Source organism: Dermochelys coriacea, chromosome 3, assembly GCF_009764565.3.
Source record: "Dermochelys coriacea isolate rDerCor1 chromosome 3, rDerCor1.pri.v4, whole genome shotgun sequence".
NCBI lineage: Eukaryota > Metazoa > Chordata > Testudines > Dermochelyidae > Dermochelys > Dermochelys coriacea.
The window spans coordinates 128,276,119-128,298,653 of NC_050070.1; the positions used below are offsets into that span (position 1 = coordinate 128,276,119).

The 22,535-nt window shown below is 42.2% G+C and overlaps 2 protein-coding genes across 12 annotated transcripts in view; both read right to left on the reverse strand.

Annotated features, from left to right (window-relative positions):
* Positions 1 to 727: 727 nt before the first annotated feature.
* Positions 728 to 18,927, reverse strand: TTLL2 (tubulin tyrosine ligase like 2). Of its 7 annotated transcripts, none has more exons than XM_043511300.1 (3): positions 18,901 to 18,927; positions 7,990 to 8,085; positions 728 to 2,651 (listed from the first exon to the last, which is right to left on the reverse strand). In XM_043511300.1, exon 3 carries the CDS (start codon positions 2,632 to 2,634, stop codon positions 985 to 987), a length of 1,650 nt encoding a protein of 549 aa, XP_043367235.1. In that variant the 5' UTR covers positions 2,635 to 2,651; positions 7,990 to 8,085; positions 18,901 to 18,927; the 3' UTR covers positions 728 to 984. The 7 variants fall into 7 exon arrangements, with proteins under 7 accessions (XP_043367235.1, XP_043367236.1, XP_043367237.1 ...); XM_043511301.1 differs by lacking the exon at positions 18,901 to 18,927 and adding an exon at positions 7,707 to 7,787 and having other exon boundaries at positions 728 to 2,652; positions 7,969 to 7,998; XM_043511302.1 differs by lacking the exons at positions 7,990 to 8,085; positions 18,901 to 18,927 and adding exons at positions 3,609 to 3,775; positions 4,997 to 5,514.
* UNC93A (unc-93 homolog A) overlaps positions 11,976 to 22,535 on the reverse strand; it is a 36,802-nt gene continuing 26,242 nt past the window's right edge. For all 5 annotated transcript variants that reach the window (XM_038393812.2, XM_038393808.2, XM_043511304.1 and 2 more), the window contains 3 exons: positions 20,896 to 21,031; positions 18,901 to 19,032; positions 11,976 to 12,484 (listed from right to left, as the gene is read on the reverse strand). In XM_038393812.2, the coding sequence (XP_038249740.1) occupies positions 12,219 to 12,484; positions 18,901 to 19,032; positions 20,896 to 21,031 (534 nt within the window). In that variant the 3' untranslated portion in view covers positions 11,976 to 12,218. The remainder of the gene's footprint in view (positions 12,485 to 18,900; positions 19,033 to 20,895; positions 21,032 to 22,535) is intronic.

The following is a 22,535-nucleotide window of genomic DNA, read 5'->3' on the forward strand; positions in this document are numbered from 1 at the left end:
TTTAATGTTTGAGAAGTGGGTTTGAAAACCAGTCTGGAACAGCATGTAGGATATTTTTGAAAAAAGAAAAGGAGTACTTGTGGCACCTTAGAGACTAACGAATTTATTAGAGCATAAACTTTCGTGAGCTACAGCTCACTTCATCGGATGCATTAGCATATTTTTGAAATTACATTTCATAAGAATTTCTACAGAAACCCAGTTTTCAATCAAATGAATGTAATTCTATTTGGATTGTATTTCTTCACGCAGCATGTCGTCAGGTTGCAGCAGTGACTGCCCACAAGCTCAGTGTATGAGATCATGTACTGAATTCTTAAAGAGACTTGATAGTTTTATGACCATTAATAACACTGTAAACCATGGGACATGGATATCCAAGTTGCCTGCTGCAAGGGGTAAACTAACCAACATTTTACAGGTTTCAGAGTAGCAGCCGTGTTAGTCTGTATTCGCAAAAAGAAAAGGAGTACTTGTGGCACCTTAGAGACTAACAAATTTATTAGAGCATAAGCTTTCGTGAGCTACAGCTCACTTCATCGGATGCATTTTACAGTTATAAAGCCTCCCAGGCAGGAAAAGAAAAGCTTTTGGCGATGAAGGGTAGGAATTAATAAATGACTCATAAACAAAAGCAAAGATTGACGTTGTTAAAGCTTTTGAAAGAATATGCAATTTTATATTTTCATTTTGAGACTATTTCAGAGGCAGAAGAATACTGTATAAATTAATTATGCAATTCAGTCTTTTATTTAAAAAAATAATTTCCCAGGGTCATTGTTAAATTACAAGAGACATTTTCAAATTGTGTGTGGTTTTACAAGATCCCTATTTCTGAGATGACTTCCGCACATACCCACCATCTTCAAACTAAACCACCAGCTAAGATGGGTCAATAGCCCAGCACCATTCATATCTGGTTATTGTCTTCCTCTTTCATTGTGTGGCAGCTTATATCCTAACATCTACTAAGTTATCTGAAAGTTAAATAATCTTCTTTACTTTCTGCTGTCCTGGGAGCAACTGTTTGTTCATTAACTTGTGTATTTCTTGTATGATGCTTTTTACATCTATTTCATTTCTGGAGGCTTCAAGCGCAGCATCATTGAAAGGAAATATAAGGACAAAATCACCTACTCGAGGGAAGGGCCTTTTGTCTTTAGAGGAGAGAAAATATGGAGGAATAGTTAATGTGTAGTTACATAACTCAGTAGTAGGCAACCAATGGGTGACTTGGACAGATGCATGTACAGAGTGTCTAGCTCCGGGCAACTGTTTACTTTTAGACACTGCCTTTGATTCCGAAGATGTTTTCGGCCTGTTCATCCTTTCCCGGAGCTGTGAGGTTAGTGTTTTCCTTGGATGTGTTCTGGCCATTTTTCCCATCTCTATGGCCTCCTTCTTAAACGTACCTCCTGTAACCTCCAAGAGAGACTGCACTGCAGAAGTGGCAGTGCATTCACTTTCTTGCCTAGAAGCAAGGAAATCGAGAGCATCATCTGTTGCATTTTCACCCTGTGTCGTCAAGGGGATGTGTGTTCTACCAGCATAGGAAGCTTTAGTACCAGCCCCTTTGTTTTCTCTCAAGGCGTCAGTTTGCTTATAATTTAGCAATTCAATGATGTCATGGAGAAGTCTTTTTTTCACTGTTCTGTCGATGGAACAGTCTAGGCGCAAGGCTGGGCTGTAGTTTATCTCTAAAAGCCATGGTTTGAATGTGTCATCGATCAGAATGTCGAACCCGAAGAGCTCAAAGCAATTGGACGTCCGTGGAACAGAAGGGGTTATAGCGAGCAGGGTCAGCATTACAATGTTGTGTATTCTCCGCCACAGAAGCAGGTCGTCCACCTCATGGCTGCGTAGGTAAGAACGGAATTTGCTGAACGTCCATTTGCAGCCACGGCCGATCCCTTCTTTATTTTTTTTGTATGAGGCGCCAGATTTATTGATGCTGGTGTTTGTCAGATGGGCATAGATGTTGTCCAGAGAACCAAGGTCAAACTTTTCAGTGGCAAACCTCACTAGCCCTTCTTCATAAGTGTAAATGGTAAGGGGGCAAAAACTGGTGACACAGACATAGAGGCGGAGATCCCATTTGTACCCAGAAATAAGCAAAGGGTTACTAATGTACTTCTGCACAATGACCATGCAATCATATACAAAGTCTTTAATGTCCTGGAAGATGAGTATGCCCCTTCCACGAGATAGACCCACAGGCTTGCAAATCCAGTAGCTTGGCTTTCTGCCCTGTGACTGTCTCTCCTTAGTGTATTCTGCTATAAACTTGACATAGTCGTTAGGCATGATGAATGCCATTGGACTAAACTCATAAAGAGACGGTCCATAAATTCCCTTCATGCGTTTCAGATGCCTTGCCAGATAGTCTTTCCTTGTGATCCTGACTGTTTCTGGATAGTGATTGAGCCTCTGCCATGGTTTAATGCTACGGTGGTCAGTCATACGGAAAGGGGAGTTCTGCCAACACAGATTCCAGTCTGCTTCATCTTGCTCTTGTTCATCAAATTCACTCCAACCACATTCCAGTAAGACCTCACGGACTGCTTCAGGAATGCTCTCATGGAGGCGGAAGACCAGAGGCTTCAGGATGTCTTCTGCATCATGGTCATATGCCATTGAGTGGGCCTTATTTTCTGAAAAAGAATGATCAGGAGGAAAATAAATAAATAAAGGGTTGTCATGAATTGAGCTGAAATGCATCATAGATATCTTGGCACACCCAAAGCCTCTCTTTCCCATGGTTCTTTCTACCATGAATGAGCAAATGAAAAATGGAGTCCAGAGCTTTATTTACTGCTGAAGGAGCAATTGTATGAGCCTTATGTACAATGATTTTCGTTTCAGAAAACTTTAAGGCAGCATGAAACATGGCTGTCTCTATAAAATTGAATGTCCATATATTTTCTTTTGCTTTGCAGTTTAATTTAACTTGGCTAATCTTAGCAGTATTGGGTTTGTGCAGTAGTCTGATGCTTTTGTAATTCACAGATATCTATTATTTTACAATGCCTTTGTTCAGTCCAATGATAATAACTTCCCCTATTAGACCTTGTTTACACTAGTAATTTATGATCCATAATTCCCAACAGTTGCCATTTAGACAAGGATCAGACATTTTACCACCATGTTATCTAATCCTTGTCTGAGAAAAACCCCACTGTAAACAAGATCTTAGGACCTGATCCAAAGCCCAGTGAAGTCACTGGAAAGACTCCATTGGCTTCAGTGGGCTTTGGATCTCAGCCTGGCTGAGATCACCTGGCTGGTCTACCTAATACTTTGCTGTTACCAGTGAAACTTTTCCTCCTTCCTGGAGAGCTCCATACACTATTCCTTCTCTCCATTTCCCTCTGGCAGAGGAGTTAATGCTTCCTGGGGTTTGTAAATAATCTTTGATAGGAATTAATGTAATCTCTAAATGATGTACCATTTCAGAATATGTACTGCAGATGGTGCATGTCAGCTCCTTTGAGTTGGAAATGCATTTTAATTCTTCTAGTTTTCCTGGGGAAAGTAGCAGCTTTAACACAGAATTATTAACTTTTAAATAAGACACCCCCTGCCCACCCTCCCACCACACTCACACATACCAATTAATTCTAAATCTAAAGAAATGGGGTACAACTTGAAGGCTCTGTTGCCCCTGCTGTCTGTGGAGGACACAAAATCCCAGTGGATATCTGCTTTAGGGGGTATTGCTGCTTCTGTGTCAGTGCTCTGCCCTTCCCCAAAACCTGCTGCAGAAGTTCCTCTATGTCTAGAAAGGGGGCAAGACTGCAGTTAGGCGGAGAATAGTTCCACAAGGCATCATCTCTGCCATTAAAATCCATGCCCTGAAGATCAGCATGAACTTACCTATTTTACCACTCCACACTCTGAAATCCCCCAGGATGGGGTCTCCAGGGACGGACATTAAATTTTACCTTTGGAATGTAACAACACTATAAAATAAAAGAAGAAAGGATTTTTCCTAATCACAGCTGTTAGGCTTTGTCTACGCTATGCCGCTTTTAGCGACATAGCCGTGCCGCTACAGCTGTGCCACTAAAAGGTGCGCCGCGTAGCCGCTGTTTGTTGGCAGGAGAGCTCTCTCCTACCGACAAAAAACTTCCACCCCCAAAGAGTGGCGGTAGCTTTGTCGGCAGGAAAGCACTCCTGCCAACAAAGTACTGTTCACACCGGCGCTTTTCTTCAACAAAACTTTTGTCTTTCAGTGTGTGTGGTTTTTTAACACCTCTGAATGACAAAAGTTTTATCGTTCACTTGTCAACGTAGACAAAGCCTTAGTATCTGCACTGGTCTGATATTTCCCAAGACATGCACATCAGCGATACAGTGGTCAATCCTTTGCTCAACCTGTTTTCAGACTGACATCTTGGTATATTTTTTAAGGTTAAGAATCTCTCCTCCTAAGGCTTAAACTCCCAACTTTTGAAACAATCCCCAGAATGTAAATGCCATACATTCTAAATCTCCATAGAAACATAGGATGTGTGTACACCTCACAGCATTCCCTCACCCCTCCTTTCCTGTGATAGAATATTTATGGGGAAATGGCAATTTGTCAAAACTGAAACTTTTCACCGAAAATGGTTGGCTTGATAAATTTCCTTTTTTGAAATATTTTTGAACAAAAAAATCTAAATTGAAAAGTTCTATTTTTTTCAATTGAAAAGAAAAGGCACGGTTGAAATGAAATGTTTCAATTGACCTGATTTGAAATTTTTTTCAAATTTTTCAGTTGACCAAAATATTCAAGATTTTGACTTTTTGTCCTGATTCAGGATGGGAAAAAATTTCAAAACCTCAAAAAATTCTTGCAGGATGGGAAAACCATTTCCCACCCTACTCCAGCATTCAGTGACATTCTTGTCTGATGTATATGTATTGGTTACCTGAGCCTTGTGCTGTTGTCAACTGGCACTGTCAGCTCAACACACTAAGTATCTTTCTTTAGTGAGCTTTAACCCTTGTCTACCTTAGAGAATTTCATTGTTGCAACTTGAAACAGGTATGAATGGTCTGGTACTATCTGCAGTGGTGCATGAATCATGAGCCATGTGCACGGGACAAGTTAGGACTTTAGGAAGAACTCAGGACCGGCTCCCATCTAGGTTTGACTTGCCGCCCAGACTGTGGGACTGAAGCCAGGCCTGCCGGAAAGAAGGAGCCAGGTTAAAAGGCAGATTATTGTGTTCAGTCAAGGAAGAAAGCTGACAGGCAGGGCAGTGGCTGGGAGAGATCTGGGAACAGCAGTGGTGCTATCCAGTGACCAGGCATCTGAACCGAGACTGGAGGTGGTGCCCCTGACAGGGAACTGGGAACAAAACCCAGGAGGGTTTCAGCAGAGGATTGATGGCAAGAGGCTGAGAAGAAGGACCTGGCAAGAGACAGACATCATAGGAAGTGGCCCTGGAAAGCAGTGAAGTAGCACTTCACTGCTTTGAGTCAGACAGGTGCATCATGGGAGGGCCCAAGGGCTGGACCCTGCATAGAGGGAAGGCCAGGTTTCTCCTATGGCAACACCTATAGGTGGTAGGGAAATGGCTGTGTATATGCGGGAGGGACTTGGGGGAAGTGGCAGGAAGGTGAAGAATGGTGTGATCTCTGTTGAAAGAGGACAAGGAGAATCACTGTCCAGCGGGAGCAGAGACTATTGAGGACCCATGAACTAGGGCTGAATTTCTTCATTTCATGATTTCTAATCCATTACTCAACACTATTTATAGTAAAACAAAGTAGTTAATAAATAAATGAATATTTTTCTGTTGTTTTGCAGCTGAACTTATAACTTCCTTCTCTCTTGTGTTTGAGCCAGAGATGGAAGTCAGCCAGGTCCAGGTTTGGATTGAGGACACCCCTCTGAGCCTCTTCAGGTAACTCAGGAATTCCTCCTCCCCATCTCTCTCCCACACATAAGGCAGAGTCCTCAGGGGATGTACTGCTCTTGGGAGATGGGATTGAGGGGAACCATGTGGGTACTAAAGCACCCTAGTGATGTAAGTAGATTTACTTGGGTATGTGGAAAAGCAGCCCACCAATGACTATTTTCTATTCTCTTTAAGGTTCCAGGAGCGTGGTGGACATTGCTGAGGCAGAACACACATTGCCATGGCAGCCTCCAGTGATGTAAGTACATGTCCTTGCCTCCCTCTTCTTCCCCAAAGTTCCATTCTCTCTTATAAAATTGCCTTTGTAGATACCTATTAATCATCCATTTTAAAAGCCCTGGAAAGAAACATTTGTGCTGCAAATTTTCTAGGCTCTGACTCAGCTCCCCTGACAAGGAATACTAAATTCCAAATAACATTTAACTAAATTGACCAAGCTTGACATCTGAGTCATAGTTTAAATGTTGCAGTAAGTTGTGTGTGTGTGTTATGCACTGATCATTCGTGCTACTAGCAACCCTTCATTGAAAGGAACTGTATTATATGACTACTGAGTACAGTAAATGCTGCCACAATAGAGTCTTAACTAACACATTATAAATTACTCATTACTGGCTGCTAATACTACCTAAACAATAAAGCTGTTGACAGTGGCTTGCTCATGTCAGGTTGTGTCAATGGAAGACCTTTCTTGCCATTTACACTCAGAGGGAAGTTGACTGGAAAGACAAGTGCTTTGCAAGCCTAAACTTAAATATCAACACCAAATTCCTTGGAAACTCAGTACCTAGTGTATATGGAGTGCAAAAACAATAAAAAGATTTCAGATATAAGGAACACAATTTAAGCACAACTGGAGGAGAACTATCATCAAGTGATCATCTAAATGCATGAACACAAATTTGACTACTTTTTTTCCTATGGAAGTGTGAATCACTATACAAATGTCCTTTCATTCAGATGAATTTGCCTGAGTTGCCCAATTTTCTTTTGCAAATTATGAAAACATAATAATTTTAAGCTCCATCTACTTGCAATCATTGTTGCATAGTGCACTTGTAGTAGTTTCCATTCAAAGTTAACAGCTGCCCACAGTTTTCACACAGTTGTATCTGAGAGGCTAATGTATTTCCTTGTATTTTAAATAAAAAAATACTTGTGCTGCAGTGTTGCCATAACAAATAATGTATGCTGTATGCAAATGATTTGTTTCAAAAATTTCTTTAATTTTATTTTTAAAATTCTAAAACATTTTAAAATGGTCAAAATTGAAATAACATGTTTTGGTTTGGTCAAAATGAAATGTTTCATTTGACCCAAACAATTTTTTTTCTTTTTACTTCTCAATTTGTCCAATATTTTTATTATTTTTTTTATTTTGATGAGACCCAAAATTAATTTTTAACCCTTTTTGAAATTGCCAATGAATCAAAAAATCCATTATTCACCCAGCTCTCCTGGCTAATAGATTTCAAGACCATAAGGGACCATCAGATCATCTAGTAGTCTGACATCCTGTATATCATAGGCTATCAAATTTGACCCTGTTACCCCATATTGATCCCAATAACTTGTGTTTGACTAAAGCATATCTTCCAAAGATGCATCCAAGCTAGCTCAGAAAACTGATTTTTTTGAACAAAAGAGTTTTTGTGGCATCAAATCTAGCAATAGCTGCATTATGTTGGAATTAATATTGTAAAAGCCATTGTACAATGGACAAAAGATGTATTGGACAGGTGCATACTAAATATTTATGTATTGGCATAAGGATGATAGCAGAGAGAGACTTACAAAAAAAACCCCTCCCTTTTCTTACTCTGCCAGTTGAAATGCAGTTGAATTCCGCATCTTACGAATCATGACATCTCTATGAATCTGGTATGAAACAAAGAAGGCTTCTAATCCTTATGCTCTCAACTCCTGTTGTATGTCCTCCATCATCAGCTGGGAATGAAATCCTTTTCACAGGATTTCCCCCACCCCCAGGATAAATTCCCTCTTTCACAAGAAAGGCCAAGGACTAGAAAGTGCTTAACACATACACGACTGTACTCATCAATTCAAAATGTTCACATACCTCTCCCGCTGGTACATCTACACTTCTGGACAGGTGCATTCTCTGTATGGTAATTGTCCTAATCAACGATGCATGCTGGCTGGGACACTCCAGGCTCTAGATAGAGAATCAGAAAACATCAACATGCACTTGAATTTTCAAATACGAACAGAAGGAAACCCCTTCTTTATGCTTGCAAACGCCAAAGTGGGATTTGCAGGCCGCCTGATTCAGCAGCTACAGCTGTCTGATTGGTTTTTCTTGCCTGGATGTCTCCAAGGGCCGGCCAAGAGGGTTGAAGTATTGTTGCCTAGCAACACAAAGTAGCAATCCTATACACAAAGGCAAAGAGTGACAGCATCATGGAAGTAGGCAAAGTGCTTTATTGAGTCCTTTCAACTTCTGTCATCAGCCTATAGGTTCCTCTTTCTCTTCTTTAATCTCCATGACCCAAAGCCAGCCAGCCAGCCTTGCTCAGGCAAAACTCCACAGGAGTCAATGAAAGCCTTGGCTTAGTAATATCAAACTTTAGTTTATGTTGCTTTTAATTCATTCTCCTCTGTGGTTTCATGCGGCGCTGTGATGGGCTTTGGTTTTTATGTGTAGGACTCTCACTGCAGTCACTGGATGTATGTAGACAATGATTAATATTAATGATATTCAGTTTAATTTAGAAAGTCAGCTGGTAAAGTAGGATGCCCCACCTTCTGTCTCCTCTCCTCCCTCTCCAACCCCAGCTCCCGGTGACGACTGCTGCTTGGGCCAGGGCTCTCATCACTGCCCCAACTCCATATCAAACTTCTGTCTCAGCTATGCCGAACTGGGAAAACAGGATCACAAAGTGTGAGACCAGGTCCCAGAGGGAGAAAAACTGGTAACTTCCCTTGTCCCCATCATCTATTCTCTGCTTCCCTCCTCCAACTAATTCAGTTCTGCTCCCTTGCTCCCCATTTCAGTGTCTCCTCAGCCACAGCCTGGGAACTGAGGGAACTCAGCATCTGTCTGGAGGCACTCAGCAACTTGCAGGGCATGCTCAACACCTTGCAAAGCTGTGACCCTGCATAATATTTGTCTGGTATAAACATTTATCATGCACAGCATTTAGTGGCAGTCTGCTTATAGACGGTTTGCTGTCCAGGTGACTAGTGGTTATCTTTCCAGTTCCTTCAAGCCTGCAGCTTGTACATATTGGGATTGCTTAGCATGCGACCAGAATGGGCATTCATTAACCTCATACAGGTGGAGTCAGTGATAGAAGCCTACTGGGGTGAACACAGTTGTTGCTGGTGGCATTATAATAGATTGGCCATCAGCCAAGCGTGAGTTGAGAGGGGATGGTGATTCCAAGTGAGTCCTGCCTCTGGTTCAGTTCATTCCATCCAAACATGATTCGCCTGCTTACTACCCGGTCAACCAAAGCAAGGCTGTGGAATGTTCCTCTGGAAGGCCAGAAGCTTCATGCCACAGTGACACCAACCGTCACTTTGTTTTCCCGCTGGAGCACAGAGGCCTCCCTGGCTCAGCCCCCTACCAATATTTTGATGTCTTGAGTCATTCTACAGCACAGGCTCAGTTTATTAACTTTATATTAAATCACCACAGTTCTAACTCACTTATGGGGTTTGCTCATCTATGGCCTAATTGAAAAGTTCAGGCTGCATAGATCAAGTCTGATAGTTGCCTCTGCCAGACAGCTCAGCCGTGTTATTTGCATATGAAGCTATCGTATGCTTCACCTCACTCTGCCCTGACTAAGGCTTCTCAAATTAACTGTCAGGCTGGGTATGTTTATGGCTCCCATTTCCATACTATCTGAACTTATTCTCGCAATACCCCTGTGAGGGAGAGATGTAATTATCCCCATTTTACAGAGGTGGAGCTGAGGCACCGAGATATTATGTGACTTGCCTGTGTCACACTGGAAGTCTGTGACAGAGCCACTAACTAAACACAAATCTCCAGTCCAGTGCCTGACCCACAAGACCATCCTTCCAGTTCTGACTCTGCCTCGCCTGTGCTGAGATTCCCTGGTACCAGCAGCATCCTGTTGCTTACTGACTGCTTCATTCATTGTAGCTTCAGTTGTAATCTATGGTGTCTGTGGCAGGCCATTGTGGTGTCATTGCTTGACATGTCCACAGCATGAAAAATATCCAAATAGTTTTGGAAGGAAGGAGAGGAGGTAACTGAAAGTATTTGATAGTATGGTGATAGAAAAAACCTGCTGTATCAGCAGATGCAAAGTTGCATGCACACAAATGGACATTGGGCTGAAGGACACTAAGACAGCATGCAAGCTCTGTGCATGCAAAATGGGGTATGTGTTAGCACCTGTGTATTTGCAGTGAGTGTGTTTGATACGTAAAGGGCAAGTTGAAGATGAAATAAAGATTCTGTATTCTGGGGAAGCAACACGTGTTAAGAATATGCAACAGAACGGTAAAGGAGTCAGGAGGTAAACTAGATGTTATTGAAAGTCCATCTGTAATCACTGAATGTATGGTGAACATTCCTGAGGATTCCACTGCTATAATAGTTTAGTCACAAATATAACGATTAATTACAAGCCTTTTTTCAGAATTGACAGATCCATCAGGGAGGCAGAGCTGTAAAGGAGCTCACCTGTTTTTGTTTGTTTGTTTGTTGGTTTTTTGCTAGACATAATGAATTATACTTAATTATAAACTAGAAGGTAAATAAAGGTATAATATGGAACGCTAGACAGAATATGGGTGAAATCTGGACAGGAATCCTGTTACTAGAACATACTATTTGAGGAAGGAAAGTGGTGTGAGAAAAAAATTGTAAAAAGGAATACTTCGGGGGGAGGGGGAGTTCCCACATTAATCTGATTATTTCATTCTATCTTCCTGTTACATCCACATTTGTTTTTATTTCATTAATGCCTCACTCTCATGGTGCAGTTAATAATTGAACCTATTAATCTCAAATGTTAGCTTTCATGGCATTACACAGTTTATCTTATAATGGCATTTGTTTCCAGGTGTGGTGCTAATCCTGATGATTGGCAGTCATTGTCTTCAATTTTTCTTCTCTTACATTTTGTTTGCTTTACAAAAAGGATTATTTCTGCTGTTACACTACTAATAATAATCATTGATTTTGGACAGTACCCACCTGCCAAGGTGCTGGGGACACTGTTCAATAATTTAATGATAGCACAAAATAATCCCAACAATGTAATAAAATTCCAAACAAAAATTAAATGGGGTTGGGGAAACCCTGCATGGTACTTAGCAGGAGGGACAAGGTGACTGTGATTATGTTTTTTTAGAAATGTTGAGGACCAACATTTTGAGTGGGGGTTGTTTTAAAGTGGCAAGGGAGGAAGTGAAGAAAGGAACAATAAGAAGGCATGAGTACCAGGATGCAAGAACCACAGTGGCACAGACACAATTGTCTGCTGTCCTAAGACATAATGGAGTAGATATTGCGGAATGCAAATATACATGAAGACAGCTCAGATAGAATTCTTAAATATTGTAGAGCCAGGGCCTACACCATTAAGGTTTTAAAGACCAACCAGGCCAACTACAAGTTCTCTGTGGTTACACACAGCAAGTGTAAAAAAAAAAAAAAAAAATCAAATAGAGGATGAGAATAATATGATCACAGATACTCTTAGGCACACAGTGCTGCGTTCTGCACAAGCTACAAGCAATGGAGCAGCCTTGCATTAAAACTAGGTGGGGAGGAACTGCAATAATTTAGGTTTGTGTTCATGGGAGTCAATGTTGTTATGATGAGGTAGTTATAAATAGGGGTCCACACGCATGAGGTGATGAGTGACCCTTGAAAAAGGCTGAGCATGCTCTATGCCCATTGATGTCAGTGGGAACTGAAGGGTGTAGCTCATTCATTTTGCACCACTGGATCATAACCTTTTGTATCCTATCTAATACTTAGGTACAAAAACTATCCTACATTAATAAAAGGTCTTTTATCATGTTTAATAAAATGTTATTTGTAAAAAAAATCCAATACAATTTTTAAAAAAATAATTGTTCATTATTAGTAAGAGTTTGAGTGAAATGACAGTCAGATAACCTTTTAAAAAACAGAGGTATGAAAGGAGATTTATTCCTATTTCTTTATATTAGACTGACCAAGAAAACAGTTCCTTTATATTCTTCTAAAATCTGATTGAACACTTTGAATCTCCCTTAAAGAAATCAGTTGTGCTAAGCTGCCCAGAATTCTTTGTTTCTACTGCTCTGATCCTGTTGGGTTTAAAGACGTGTTTGCTGGACTACAGATCCTGTTATTTCCTCCTTCACAGTGGTAGGTTTTCCAGGCAAGTCCTTTGCTTCTAGGTATTCAGCTGTCCCATACATTGCTATGGCCACGACCAGCACAGCCATTACGATGTACAGTTTGATGTAAACATGTAAGAAGGTGCTGTATCCAAAGGCGATGACAAATCCCAGTGACTCCCAGAGTCGATAATTAGCAAAGGCTGCCTCTTTGTGCTTCTCAAATAAAACTCCATAGAGTGCTGCAAAGAAAAAGAGATGATCTTTGTGATGGTAAGTCTGAACACATTCTATATTTCCTACAACATGAGCTATATTTCCTTCCCTGTGTTCAAATCACAGGAAAATACAAGCTTGTAATTTAGTCTTCTCTGTCATGCAAACTGTATCCCATAGTGTTATAAGAAGTTAAATAATATAGGTAACTTGGTGAATATATCGTAGCAGAGGGTTGGGGGAGACAGCTATAGGAAAGGAAGAAAGGATATTTTCTGCTGAAGTTTGAAATGAGGTGGCAGGAAGTTTATTCTAGACACCAAGAGCCATGAAGCAGAAGGCTCTTACATAAAGTGATGAGAACATAAGAAGGGAGAGGAGGACAGTGCTAGATGCAGTGAGGAGATAGGATGAGGAGTAGAATGAGAAGCTTGATCTATGTACTTATATGGCCTATAGTGTTTCAGTGTAAGATCAATGAGGTGGGCTGAGCCCAGTCCATAGAGTCTCATACAACAAAGAGGGCAGTTTTGTCTTGATGGGTGTTAGAACATTCAGTGTAAATTTGCATTTCTGGCTTGTGTTAGAGTCACAAAAATCTCTTCCTGCTGAAGTTGCTCTCAAAAATTCAGGGTGAGCTGAGAGAGATGTTTAACTTCCCAAAGGGGATAATCTCATCATCTGGGCTGTTGAACCTTGCTAATTCATGCCAATTGCAAGGGGACACTTACTGGATTTTACAAATTAATGAGTAAGCGAACAAGGGTGGTAAGAAATCAAGACTAGTGCATCACCAAATGTATAGTTCATTAACCTGGATCAGTGTAGGTTAGTATTAATGATCTGATAGTCCTTCATAGGATACAAATAAATGCCCTGAACTACATTTTGTAAAAGTCATGATGTTTTAGTAACAAGGGACCTTGCTACAATACTTTGTAATTAATTCTGAAAAGGGGTAAAAATTATCAGATTCTTGAATTAAGGAAGTGAGAATTAGTATAAACAATATTTGCTAATATAATAGTATTTCTGAGTATAAAAAGTTTGGATTTTAGGAGGGTTTTTTCTTGTTTTTCAGGAGGGGTTTGTGAGTTTTGTTGCAAGAGAGCTAGGTGCCTAACTCCATCAGAGGGGCAGGATTTAGGACACAATCCTCTCATTGGCATCTTCCATTGGCTAGTGTAGGCCCCTCCTAGCATGCTGGCTTTTGTGGATCCCATTCTCAGGTACCTATCTCTCCCTTTTCATTGTATAGGGAGCCTAGATGCCTATCATAAATATAAAGGGAAGGGTAAACACCTTTGAATCCCTCCTGGCCAGAGGAAAAACCCTTTCACCTGTAAAGGGTTAAGAAGCTAAGATAACCTCGCTGGCACCTGACCAAAATGACCAATGAGGAGACAAGATACTTTCAAAGCTGGAGGGAGGGGGAAACAAAGGAGTCTGTCTGTCTGTCTGTGTGTTGCTTTTGCCAGGACCAGAGCAGGAATACAGGTCAGAACTCCTGTAAAGAGTTAATAAGCAATCTGGTTAGATATGCGTTAGATTCTGTTTTGTTTAAATGGCTGATAAAATAAGTTGTGCTGAATGGAATGTATATTCCTGTTTTTGTCTTTTTTTGTAACTTAAAGTTTTGCCTAGAGGGATTCTCTATGTTTTGAATCTGATTACCCTGTAAGGTATTTACCATCCTGATTTTACAGAGGTGATTCTTTTACTTCAATTAAAATTCTTCTTTTAAGAACCTGATTGCTTTTTCATTGTTTTTAAGATCCAAGGGTTTGGGTCTGTGATCACCTATGCAAATTGGTGAGGATTTTTATCAAGCCTTCCCCAGGAAAGGGGCTGTAGGGTTTGGGAGGATTTGGGGGGAAAAGACGTTTCCAAGCGGGCTCTTTCCCTGTTATATATTTGTTAGATGCTTGGTGGTGGCAGCAATAAAGTCCAAGGGCAAAAGGTAACTTGGGGAAGTTTTAACCTAAGCTGGTAAAAATAAGCTTGGGGGTTTTTCATGCAGGTCCCCACATCTGTACCCTAGAGTTCAGAGTGGGGAAGGAATCTTGACAATGCCTAACCCAGAATTTATGGATTCCAATGATTTTCTAGGTGCCTAAAAGTTAAGTGTTGCAACACTCAGCATGACAATGCCTAAGGCTAGATCCTTAAAGGTAATTAGGCACCTAACTGTGAGAGATTAATGGATGTGAGCTGCCTGAATAGGTCTGAGGGTCTGGGACTATGTCCCTTTGTAAATCTGGACCTATAACTCTAACTTCTCAGTTGAACATGTGCTAGGAGCTGGGCACAAGTCACACAGGAACATGAGTCTGGTGTCTCATCCCAGGCCCTAACAAATGGTTGTCCATAGCATAAAACTGTTGCACACAGTTTGGCACAAATTGGCAGGTCAGGTCTGAGGTGCCCCAGCAGCACTGTGCTTCCTTGGTGCGATGCCTGATTCCAGCGGGCAGGAACAGCCCCTTGCTTTTAGAAGCATAAGCCCCAACTTCATTTTTCAAGTATTTCCCTTAACTCCTTTCCCCCTGTTTACAACTAGGAATGGGCACAAACTGGGGCTGCTGAAAATAGTGTGAGCTCAAGTTCTATCAGCGTTCCAGACTGATTCATATCATTTCTAAAGAGGCATGCGAGGCTGGAAAGAATTTTATTTTGCTACCCTCTACTTGGTTATCCTGTGCTACACAATTGTTTAACTGCAATTATTAGCAGGAAGGACTGTGGCAGCTGTGTTCAGTTTAGATAAGAGGGTACTGCACACTCTAAAATGGAACAGGTTCCATTCAAAATAACTAGGGACACACATAACCACCCAGCCACTCAAAAATATTAAATATATATATATATAAGGATATCGGTGAAAGGATTCATTCAGTTCTAATTAATATCCTATAGGGGGAACCCTTGATCCGTATTAGAGTACATATCCATACAAGGTCAAAGTAAATCTCTGATGATCTCATAAGCCCTAATTGTGCAGCACAACCTGGTAGTCTTACTCAGTTTTTACTCAGCCTTTAATCTAAGATCCCAATGGACTTCAATGCGGGTTTGCCAGAGTAAGAAATGCAAGATTTGTCCTTTAAACTATTATTGTAAAAGGCATGAATCTCGACTCAGACTGCTGTAAATCAGGAGTCATTCTAGTGAAGGCAGTGGTGTTACACCTGTGCAAAACTGATGTAGGTGAGAGGAGAATCTGGCCAATATAGGACTCCTGAACAGATTCATATAATACTGGAGATCCCATGGTGTGACGCAGCATTATGATGTAATAACATTGCATCTCTCCATGAAGGGGTAATGTTATCATCAGTGATGCCATGTGACCGTGTGAAGATGCAAATTATTGTGCTGTTGTGATATTATTTTGTCCTGCTGCATAGCTAAAGATAATAATAAGAAAAGATATAGGCAGTTTGTACATGCATAAAGAACACTTATTGTGCTTCCTGGTGAAACACAAAATGTGAACTTGGTTGATGACCTTCCAGGAAGTTAGGAAAGAAGGTGGCACCTGTACTAGGAGACAGTACATAACAGTGGGGAACCATGCTGCTGCACTACAAGGCTCATTAGCCACAGTCGCTCATTTTACACCAATATGAAGCACCATCTGTTGTCAGTGACTACTCTGTGGTTAGGAACTGCCATCCTTCCTCAACCTCCTTCTATGACCGTGGGCACTTCCCTCCTTGTTTATTTCTTTCTCTCTTCTGTAAGGACGTGCAGCCACTTTTAAGGGAGATGCAGCTCAAGCCTCCTGTTGTTGGGTCATGGCCCCTTTAGGGCCAGGCATTCTGAAGGATGTGCTATCATAGAATCATAGAATCATAGAATCATAGAATATCAGGGTTGGAAGGGACCCCAGAAGGTCATCTAGTCCAACCCCCAACCCTTCTTGCTATCCAGAAGGAGCAAGTCGCGGCGTGCAAGGCTTGCTGGGAAAGAGGGAAGCAGGATAAAAGACAGGACCTGTTCCTCAGTAAAAGGAGAGCTTGGGGATGAAACAAGACCTGCTGCATGCTGCTTAAGACCTGCTTAAGAAAGCTGGGGAAGAAGCCTGGGAAAGGCGAGCTTTAGAGGCAGGACCCCCATGGATCAACATATTGTTCAAGGCAGGAGATGAATGAACTGTTTAAACCAGGGAGGGCAAATAACTATTGATATCAACCTTAACTCAGCAGGTGTGAACCTGGATATGAGAGGTGGTAATTTAGGCTTGTGTTGGATGCAGAAGAAAAATGTGGCCTGGCATGAGAGAAGAGGTGTGGGCGTGTAGCCTGCTGTGTGCACCTGCTCTTATTTAGGGCTCCCCGGGGGGGAGGGGGTTCCAGAGTGGGTGAGAGGAAGCCCCACCTTTCACTCCCCTGTATCTAAGAAGAAGACTTTGGATCTTGGGAAGAGGATTATAGCCTGAGTAGGGCAAAGGAACTGTGTTTTGTTTCCTTTGGCCTATTTGGAATCGTGAAAGGGTAAAGCATTTATTTCGCCAGAGAGTCAACTCATCCAAACTACCCAACCAACCAGAGGGAAGCTGAAGTACTACAGGGGAAGGGAGGCCCAGCTACACAATCTGACATAGAACCTGGTAGGCCAGCCATGTCATACTCCCCCATGTCACGCTTGGGAGGGTCAGCCAGCACCTGTAACACTATGTTAATAGCTAGATCTGAATTATAGTTGCAGTTGAAAAAAATTAAGAAATGGAGACAAAAGAAACACATGATAAGATAGGAGAGCACTTGTGATGGGGTATACCAGACCCTCTAAGGCCCTGTCACACCCCACCCCACCCCAGAAAAGGGCAGTGGAAAGGGTCCTCCATGCTGCCTAGGGCAGCTGTGTGGGACACCAACAATCAGGACTAGCAGCCTAGTATAAGAAGACCTGCAGGGCCAGAGGAAGTTCAATTCCTTGCTGGAGCTGTAAGAGTGTGGCTGGCTGGCTGGCAGATGGACTGACTGACCTACAGAACCCTGGACAGGGCAGTGTGGATAGAAACCAGGGAGCGAGAGAAGGAACTCTGAGCTGGTTGCTGGGACTCCATTAGGACAAGGCCCTGAGGTAAGGGTGAAGATGGTGGGGGCTCAGGGAAGTGGCCCAGAGGAATTAGAAAAGCCCTGCAACATAGATAAAGGGATACAGCAGATGGGCTGTTATCTACAGGGTCCCTGGGCTGTGACCTGGAGTATTAGGTGGGCTCAGGTCCCCTCCATTAGCCACTGGGGGGAAGCAGCCTGGACATTGCAGCACCCTAGAGAGGCAACTGAATTATAGTGGCCCAGCTGGACAGCTGCAGCCAGAAGGCCCAAGAAGAGGGCGAAGACATTGTCACCAGGAAGGGAGCCCTGGTGCACTATCCTGGAGCAGGAACAAACTAAGGGCTTGTCTACACTGGCACTTTACAGCGCTGCAACTTTCTTGCTCAGGGGTGTGAAAAAACACTCCCATCCCCCAAGCACAGCAAGTTTCCCCGCAGTAAAGTGCCAGTGTAGACAGTCCCCCAGCACTGGGAGCCAGGCTCCCAGCACCAGTTGCTATGCCCCTTGTGGAGGTGGGTTTTGTAGAGCGCTGGGAGAGCTCTTGACTACACAAGCCAAGTTACACAAGCCGCGACTACACAAGCCATGTTAAAGCGCTGCTGCAGTGTAGACTAGCCCTGAGAGAGAGTGTAGGCACTGGCACATGCACTCGGCCAAGGGGGTGCTCATGAAAGGGGGTGTGCCTCGTTACAGCACTTAAACTGTGTCTTGCTTGTGGCAGGCCATGGAAAATCTTACCAGCACAGGTTGGGATATTCAGTTAGGAAGGCTAAGGTTGGTGGTTGTCAGACTTTACATGTTCAAAGGCAGTCCCGCAGGCCACCAGAGTGCATGACTCTTTCTTGATTTGTCCTGTTTTTAATCTTTAGATTGTGTGTGCCCCCCATCTCTAAAAAGAAGAACCTCCTTTATTCTCAGCAGAGTGAAGTATCGAAATATATTGATATTTAGAGTTTTGAGAACATTTGCATCAACTGTTTATCTCAGATGTCAGTATATATGCAGGCCATGTCTACAATGACAGCTCTATATTTCAACCTGGTTATTAAGTTAATTACCTCTGAATTTTGACTTTCCTTTTGGAATTTGGTGAGCATTTCAAAGATTTATTTTGATCATCCATTACCTTGTTGAAGGATGTCCCCTCCCTCCACCTTGGCTAAAGCCAGGCTAATAAGCATTTAAATTAGTTTCTTCTTCCTGAGCATTTGTTCTCATTTTTCTGACTGAAAGGAGGGTAAGCATATTTCCTGAAGCCCATCTTAAACCCATCACCATGTTTTATGCCCATGTAGAGTAAAACAGACTGCATATAAATAAAAACATACAGAATACTATGTCTCAGTGAGGTTCAGTTAGCTGTTGCTGGGACTTACCATTGGTTTCTGTCTGCCAGATGGCATCAGCTAGGCCCCAAAGAGCAGAGAATATGAAGAAGACAGCAAGTTGGTTTGGGTGAGGTTTCCACAGCAATAGCGCTATTATACAGGCAAGGTTTGTAATTGCAGCTGTATGTTTAGGAGAGAGAAGGAGAAAACAAAATTACTGTTATAAACTGGAAATTTCATATTAGATATACAGTGTTTCAGAGTCTACTGCAAGATTTCTTCAAACGCTATTGAATTAAATAACGTCAGTGAACCAGGAAGGTTCCATCATTTGTACTCATCAGTTTAAAGTAACATAAAGACACTGCAATACTCTCTTGGTTATCAGTTAATACTGTACAATGAAACATTGGTAAGAGCCTGTTTTTATATAAAGAAAAGGAGTACTTGTGGCACCTTAGAGACTAACAAATTTATTAGAGCATAAGCTTTCGTGAGCTACAGCTCACTTCATCGAAACTATGTTTTTATATAGTCATCCCAGGCCATGTCCTAAATAGAGAGGAATTCTGAGCTAATGGAGATATTAACCCAGAGGTTAAGACCTACCAACGGGAATAGCCAAGCCAATGTACCACTGAGTAGACATAGGGGACCCCAGAAGATTTTCAATCCTAATGTGATGTAGGTGTCTACTGGTAGATAACTGAAAGGATGTTTCATTCTGTTTTCCATATACTGTCCTTTAGAGATAGATTTTTGGTTTTTTAAGGGACCATTAAGATCATCTAGGTTGCCTGTTGAAGCGGCGGCTGACATTTTATCTTTCTGCTTAGATGGAGAATGTTAGTGAATCACTGCATTTTGATCTCACACTCCAAGGTCCTGATTCAAAGCACAGTGGAAAGAGGGGTGGGTGGACGGACAGTGGCTTTGAATCAGACCCTTATAAAGACTGTAATTTCTTTGTTTTCATTAAGATAAAATGAGTCATCAAGAGGGAGGAATACACAAAGAGTAAAAATATGTATGGGAAAACTGAACAACTAGAACCTGCAAAGTTTCTAGAAGATTAAGAACTCTGAATCTCTTGTCTTTAGCTTTAAAGCTAGCTTCGGGAAAATTTCTAGGGCAATGCACATGGAATCAAGCAATGCAGTTTCTATTAATAAAGGGAACCATGCTATGAAATTCAGGACAACTCATTGTAATAAACTTTCTTCAAATGGCACAGAAATCTCATTTTCAGATACTGAGCTGCAAATGAAACACTTTCCTTGATATTTTTCTGCCCTGGTAAATTATTTATTGGGACAGCCTTTTTTCAATGTCCACTGAAAGGAGCCCTTAAAATATATCCATCCCATAAGTCTCGTCTCTTCTCATAGTACCCTACACACTTCTTGTCCATATGCAGCACTTCATTTATTCTAAACTGGCGCACTGAGATAGTTCTCTCTCTTGCTTTTATTTTCATTTTTTCTGCCCTACAAAACACGTGGCAATTAGGACACAGGACTAAAGTTCAAAACATATCCTGCAGTTATTAGACTGACTGCCAGTAGCCCCAAGTTCACATTTCCCCCAAGGACCAAGCTAATATGTTAGCTCATTACTCACTGTGGATTTTAAGCAAAAGTAGGCAAGGAGTTTGGTCCTGACAGAGCTATTGGTAAATTCAGATCTCGTTGAATAGCAATACTGCAATGGACTTCAACAGGATCAGGATTTGGCCCAATAATGAGAGACAATCTGGCATCAGTCACATTAGTTCCAAAGAACTAACAGCTCAGCCTGAGTATATAGTATCACCAAAACCAGGGTGAGCTGAGCCTATCAACAATGGAGAAACTTGAATATGTAGCTTAATTGCAATTTCTCTCTTCCCCAGCTCTTCTAATGAATGAAGAGTTTGCCTCCAGGTATATCTCCTCCTAACTAGTAACCTATAGCATGATTCCCCCTGCGCCATGCTGTGGAAAGGGAGCACAGGATTTGTCTTACCAGATGAGATAATTGGTCCTCCAAGCAGTCTTTACATACCTAATGCAAATAGGGCTTTTCTGCCAGTAAACTGGGAAATCTTTCCAAAGAACAGAGAGCAGAGCGAATTTGTAGCTGAAAAGGAGATCATCACATAACCAATAAAATGTATCCCCAGGGCACAGGTCACATATGACTAAAGAGAAGAGAACAGACACACGGCATTATTATTCACAGACTACGACTCGTCTTTGTGGCTAAAGTCAGAGGGTCTGATTCTCGGAGATGGTGAATATTCATACAGTGAAGACATGATCAATAAAGCACAGTTCTGCATCTCCACTATTAAGTCTCTGGAATGCTGCTGTACCTGGCCTCCAGCAACATTCCCATCCCAGTTCCCAGTGAGACCTGCACCACAGCCACAGCATTTCTTTTAAAGGAACAGGGGCTGCATTTGGAGCCCTATTTCCCCTTCAGATCAGCCCCCATGGTAGTGTGTGATGGAGTCTACAGGCCCCATGCTGAACCATAGCAGGGAGTAGACAGTACTGGTGCTGCCCCTCAACAGTTGCAAAGCATGTTCCCAGGGGAGGAACAGTTTAAAAGGGCACTGGTAGCCCAGGGAAAGGGGGGAATGAGCTGGCACCAGTAAGCAAGATTGATACTGAGAGCTGTTCAAGGAACGACAACAGCTTTGTGAAGGCTGCGCTAGCAGCAGGGACTTAGGCTCCCCCTCCCTCCTTGGGAGTTAAAAGCCGCAAGTGTGAGAGATTGACTGACTGAACAGGACACTGAGAGACTGAGGAAAGTCTGCTAAGCCAGTGACCCTGTTCCAAATGGAGGAACTCCAGACTGGTAGGAAGTGACCTGGGGTAACATAATTTGGAGTAGCTCAGTAATTGGGCTGGAAACTTTGAGAGAACCCCTAGTGCTCTGTGTTAGTACCTGATGGAGTGGGTGGGCCCAGGTCCCCCTACCTTGCCCTCCCTCCTTTGTAGTGACTGAGTTTTGGGGGGAGCAATTGGAGCATGATGGGGTGATTGAATCATAGAATCACAGAATATCAGGGTTAGAAGGGACCTCAGGAGGTCCCCTGCTCAAAGCAGGACCAACACCAACTAAATCATCCCAGCCAGAGCTTTCTCAAGACTGACCATAAAAACTTCTAAGGAAGGAGATTCCACCACCTTCCAAGGTAAACCATTCCAGTGCTTCACCATTCTCCTAGTGAAAATTATTTTTCTAATACCAACCTAAACCTCCCACACTGCAACTTGAGACCATTATTCCTTGTTCTGTTATCTGTCACCACTGAGAACAGTCTAGATCCATTCTCTTTGGAACCCCCTTTCAGGTAGTTGAAAGCAGCTATCAAATCCCCCCTCATTCTTCTCTTCCGCAGACTAAGTAATTCCAGTTCCCTCAGCCTCTCCTCATAAATCATGTGCTCCAGCCCCCTAATCATTTTTGTTGCCCTCTGCTGGACTCTTTCCAATTTTTCCACATCCTTCTTGTAATTTGGGGCCCAAAACTGGACACAGAACTCCAGATGAGGCCTCACCAATGCCAAATAGAGGGGAATGATGATGTCCTTCGATCTGCTGGCAATGCTCCTACTTATACAGCCCAAAATTCCGTTAGCCTTCTTGGCAACAAGGGCACACTGTTGACTCATATCCAGCTTCTCATCCACCGGA

What these genes read in the sequence shown, in the direction of transcription:
- TTLL2 (XM_038395747.2), bottom strand. Translation starts at nt 3,931, where the DNA reads ATGTCCGTCCCTGGAGACCCCATCCTGGGGGATTTCAGAGTGTGGAGT. An exon ending in AGTGTGGAGTGGTAAAATAG is followed by an intron (nt 2,652 to 3,873) that starts GTAAGTTCATGC and finishes ATTCTTTTTCAG; the next exon opens with AAAATAAGGCCCACTCAATG.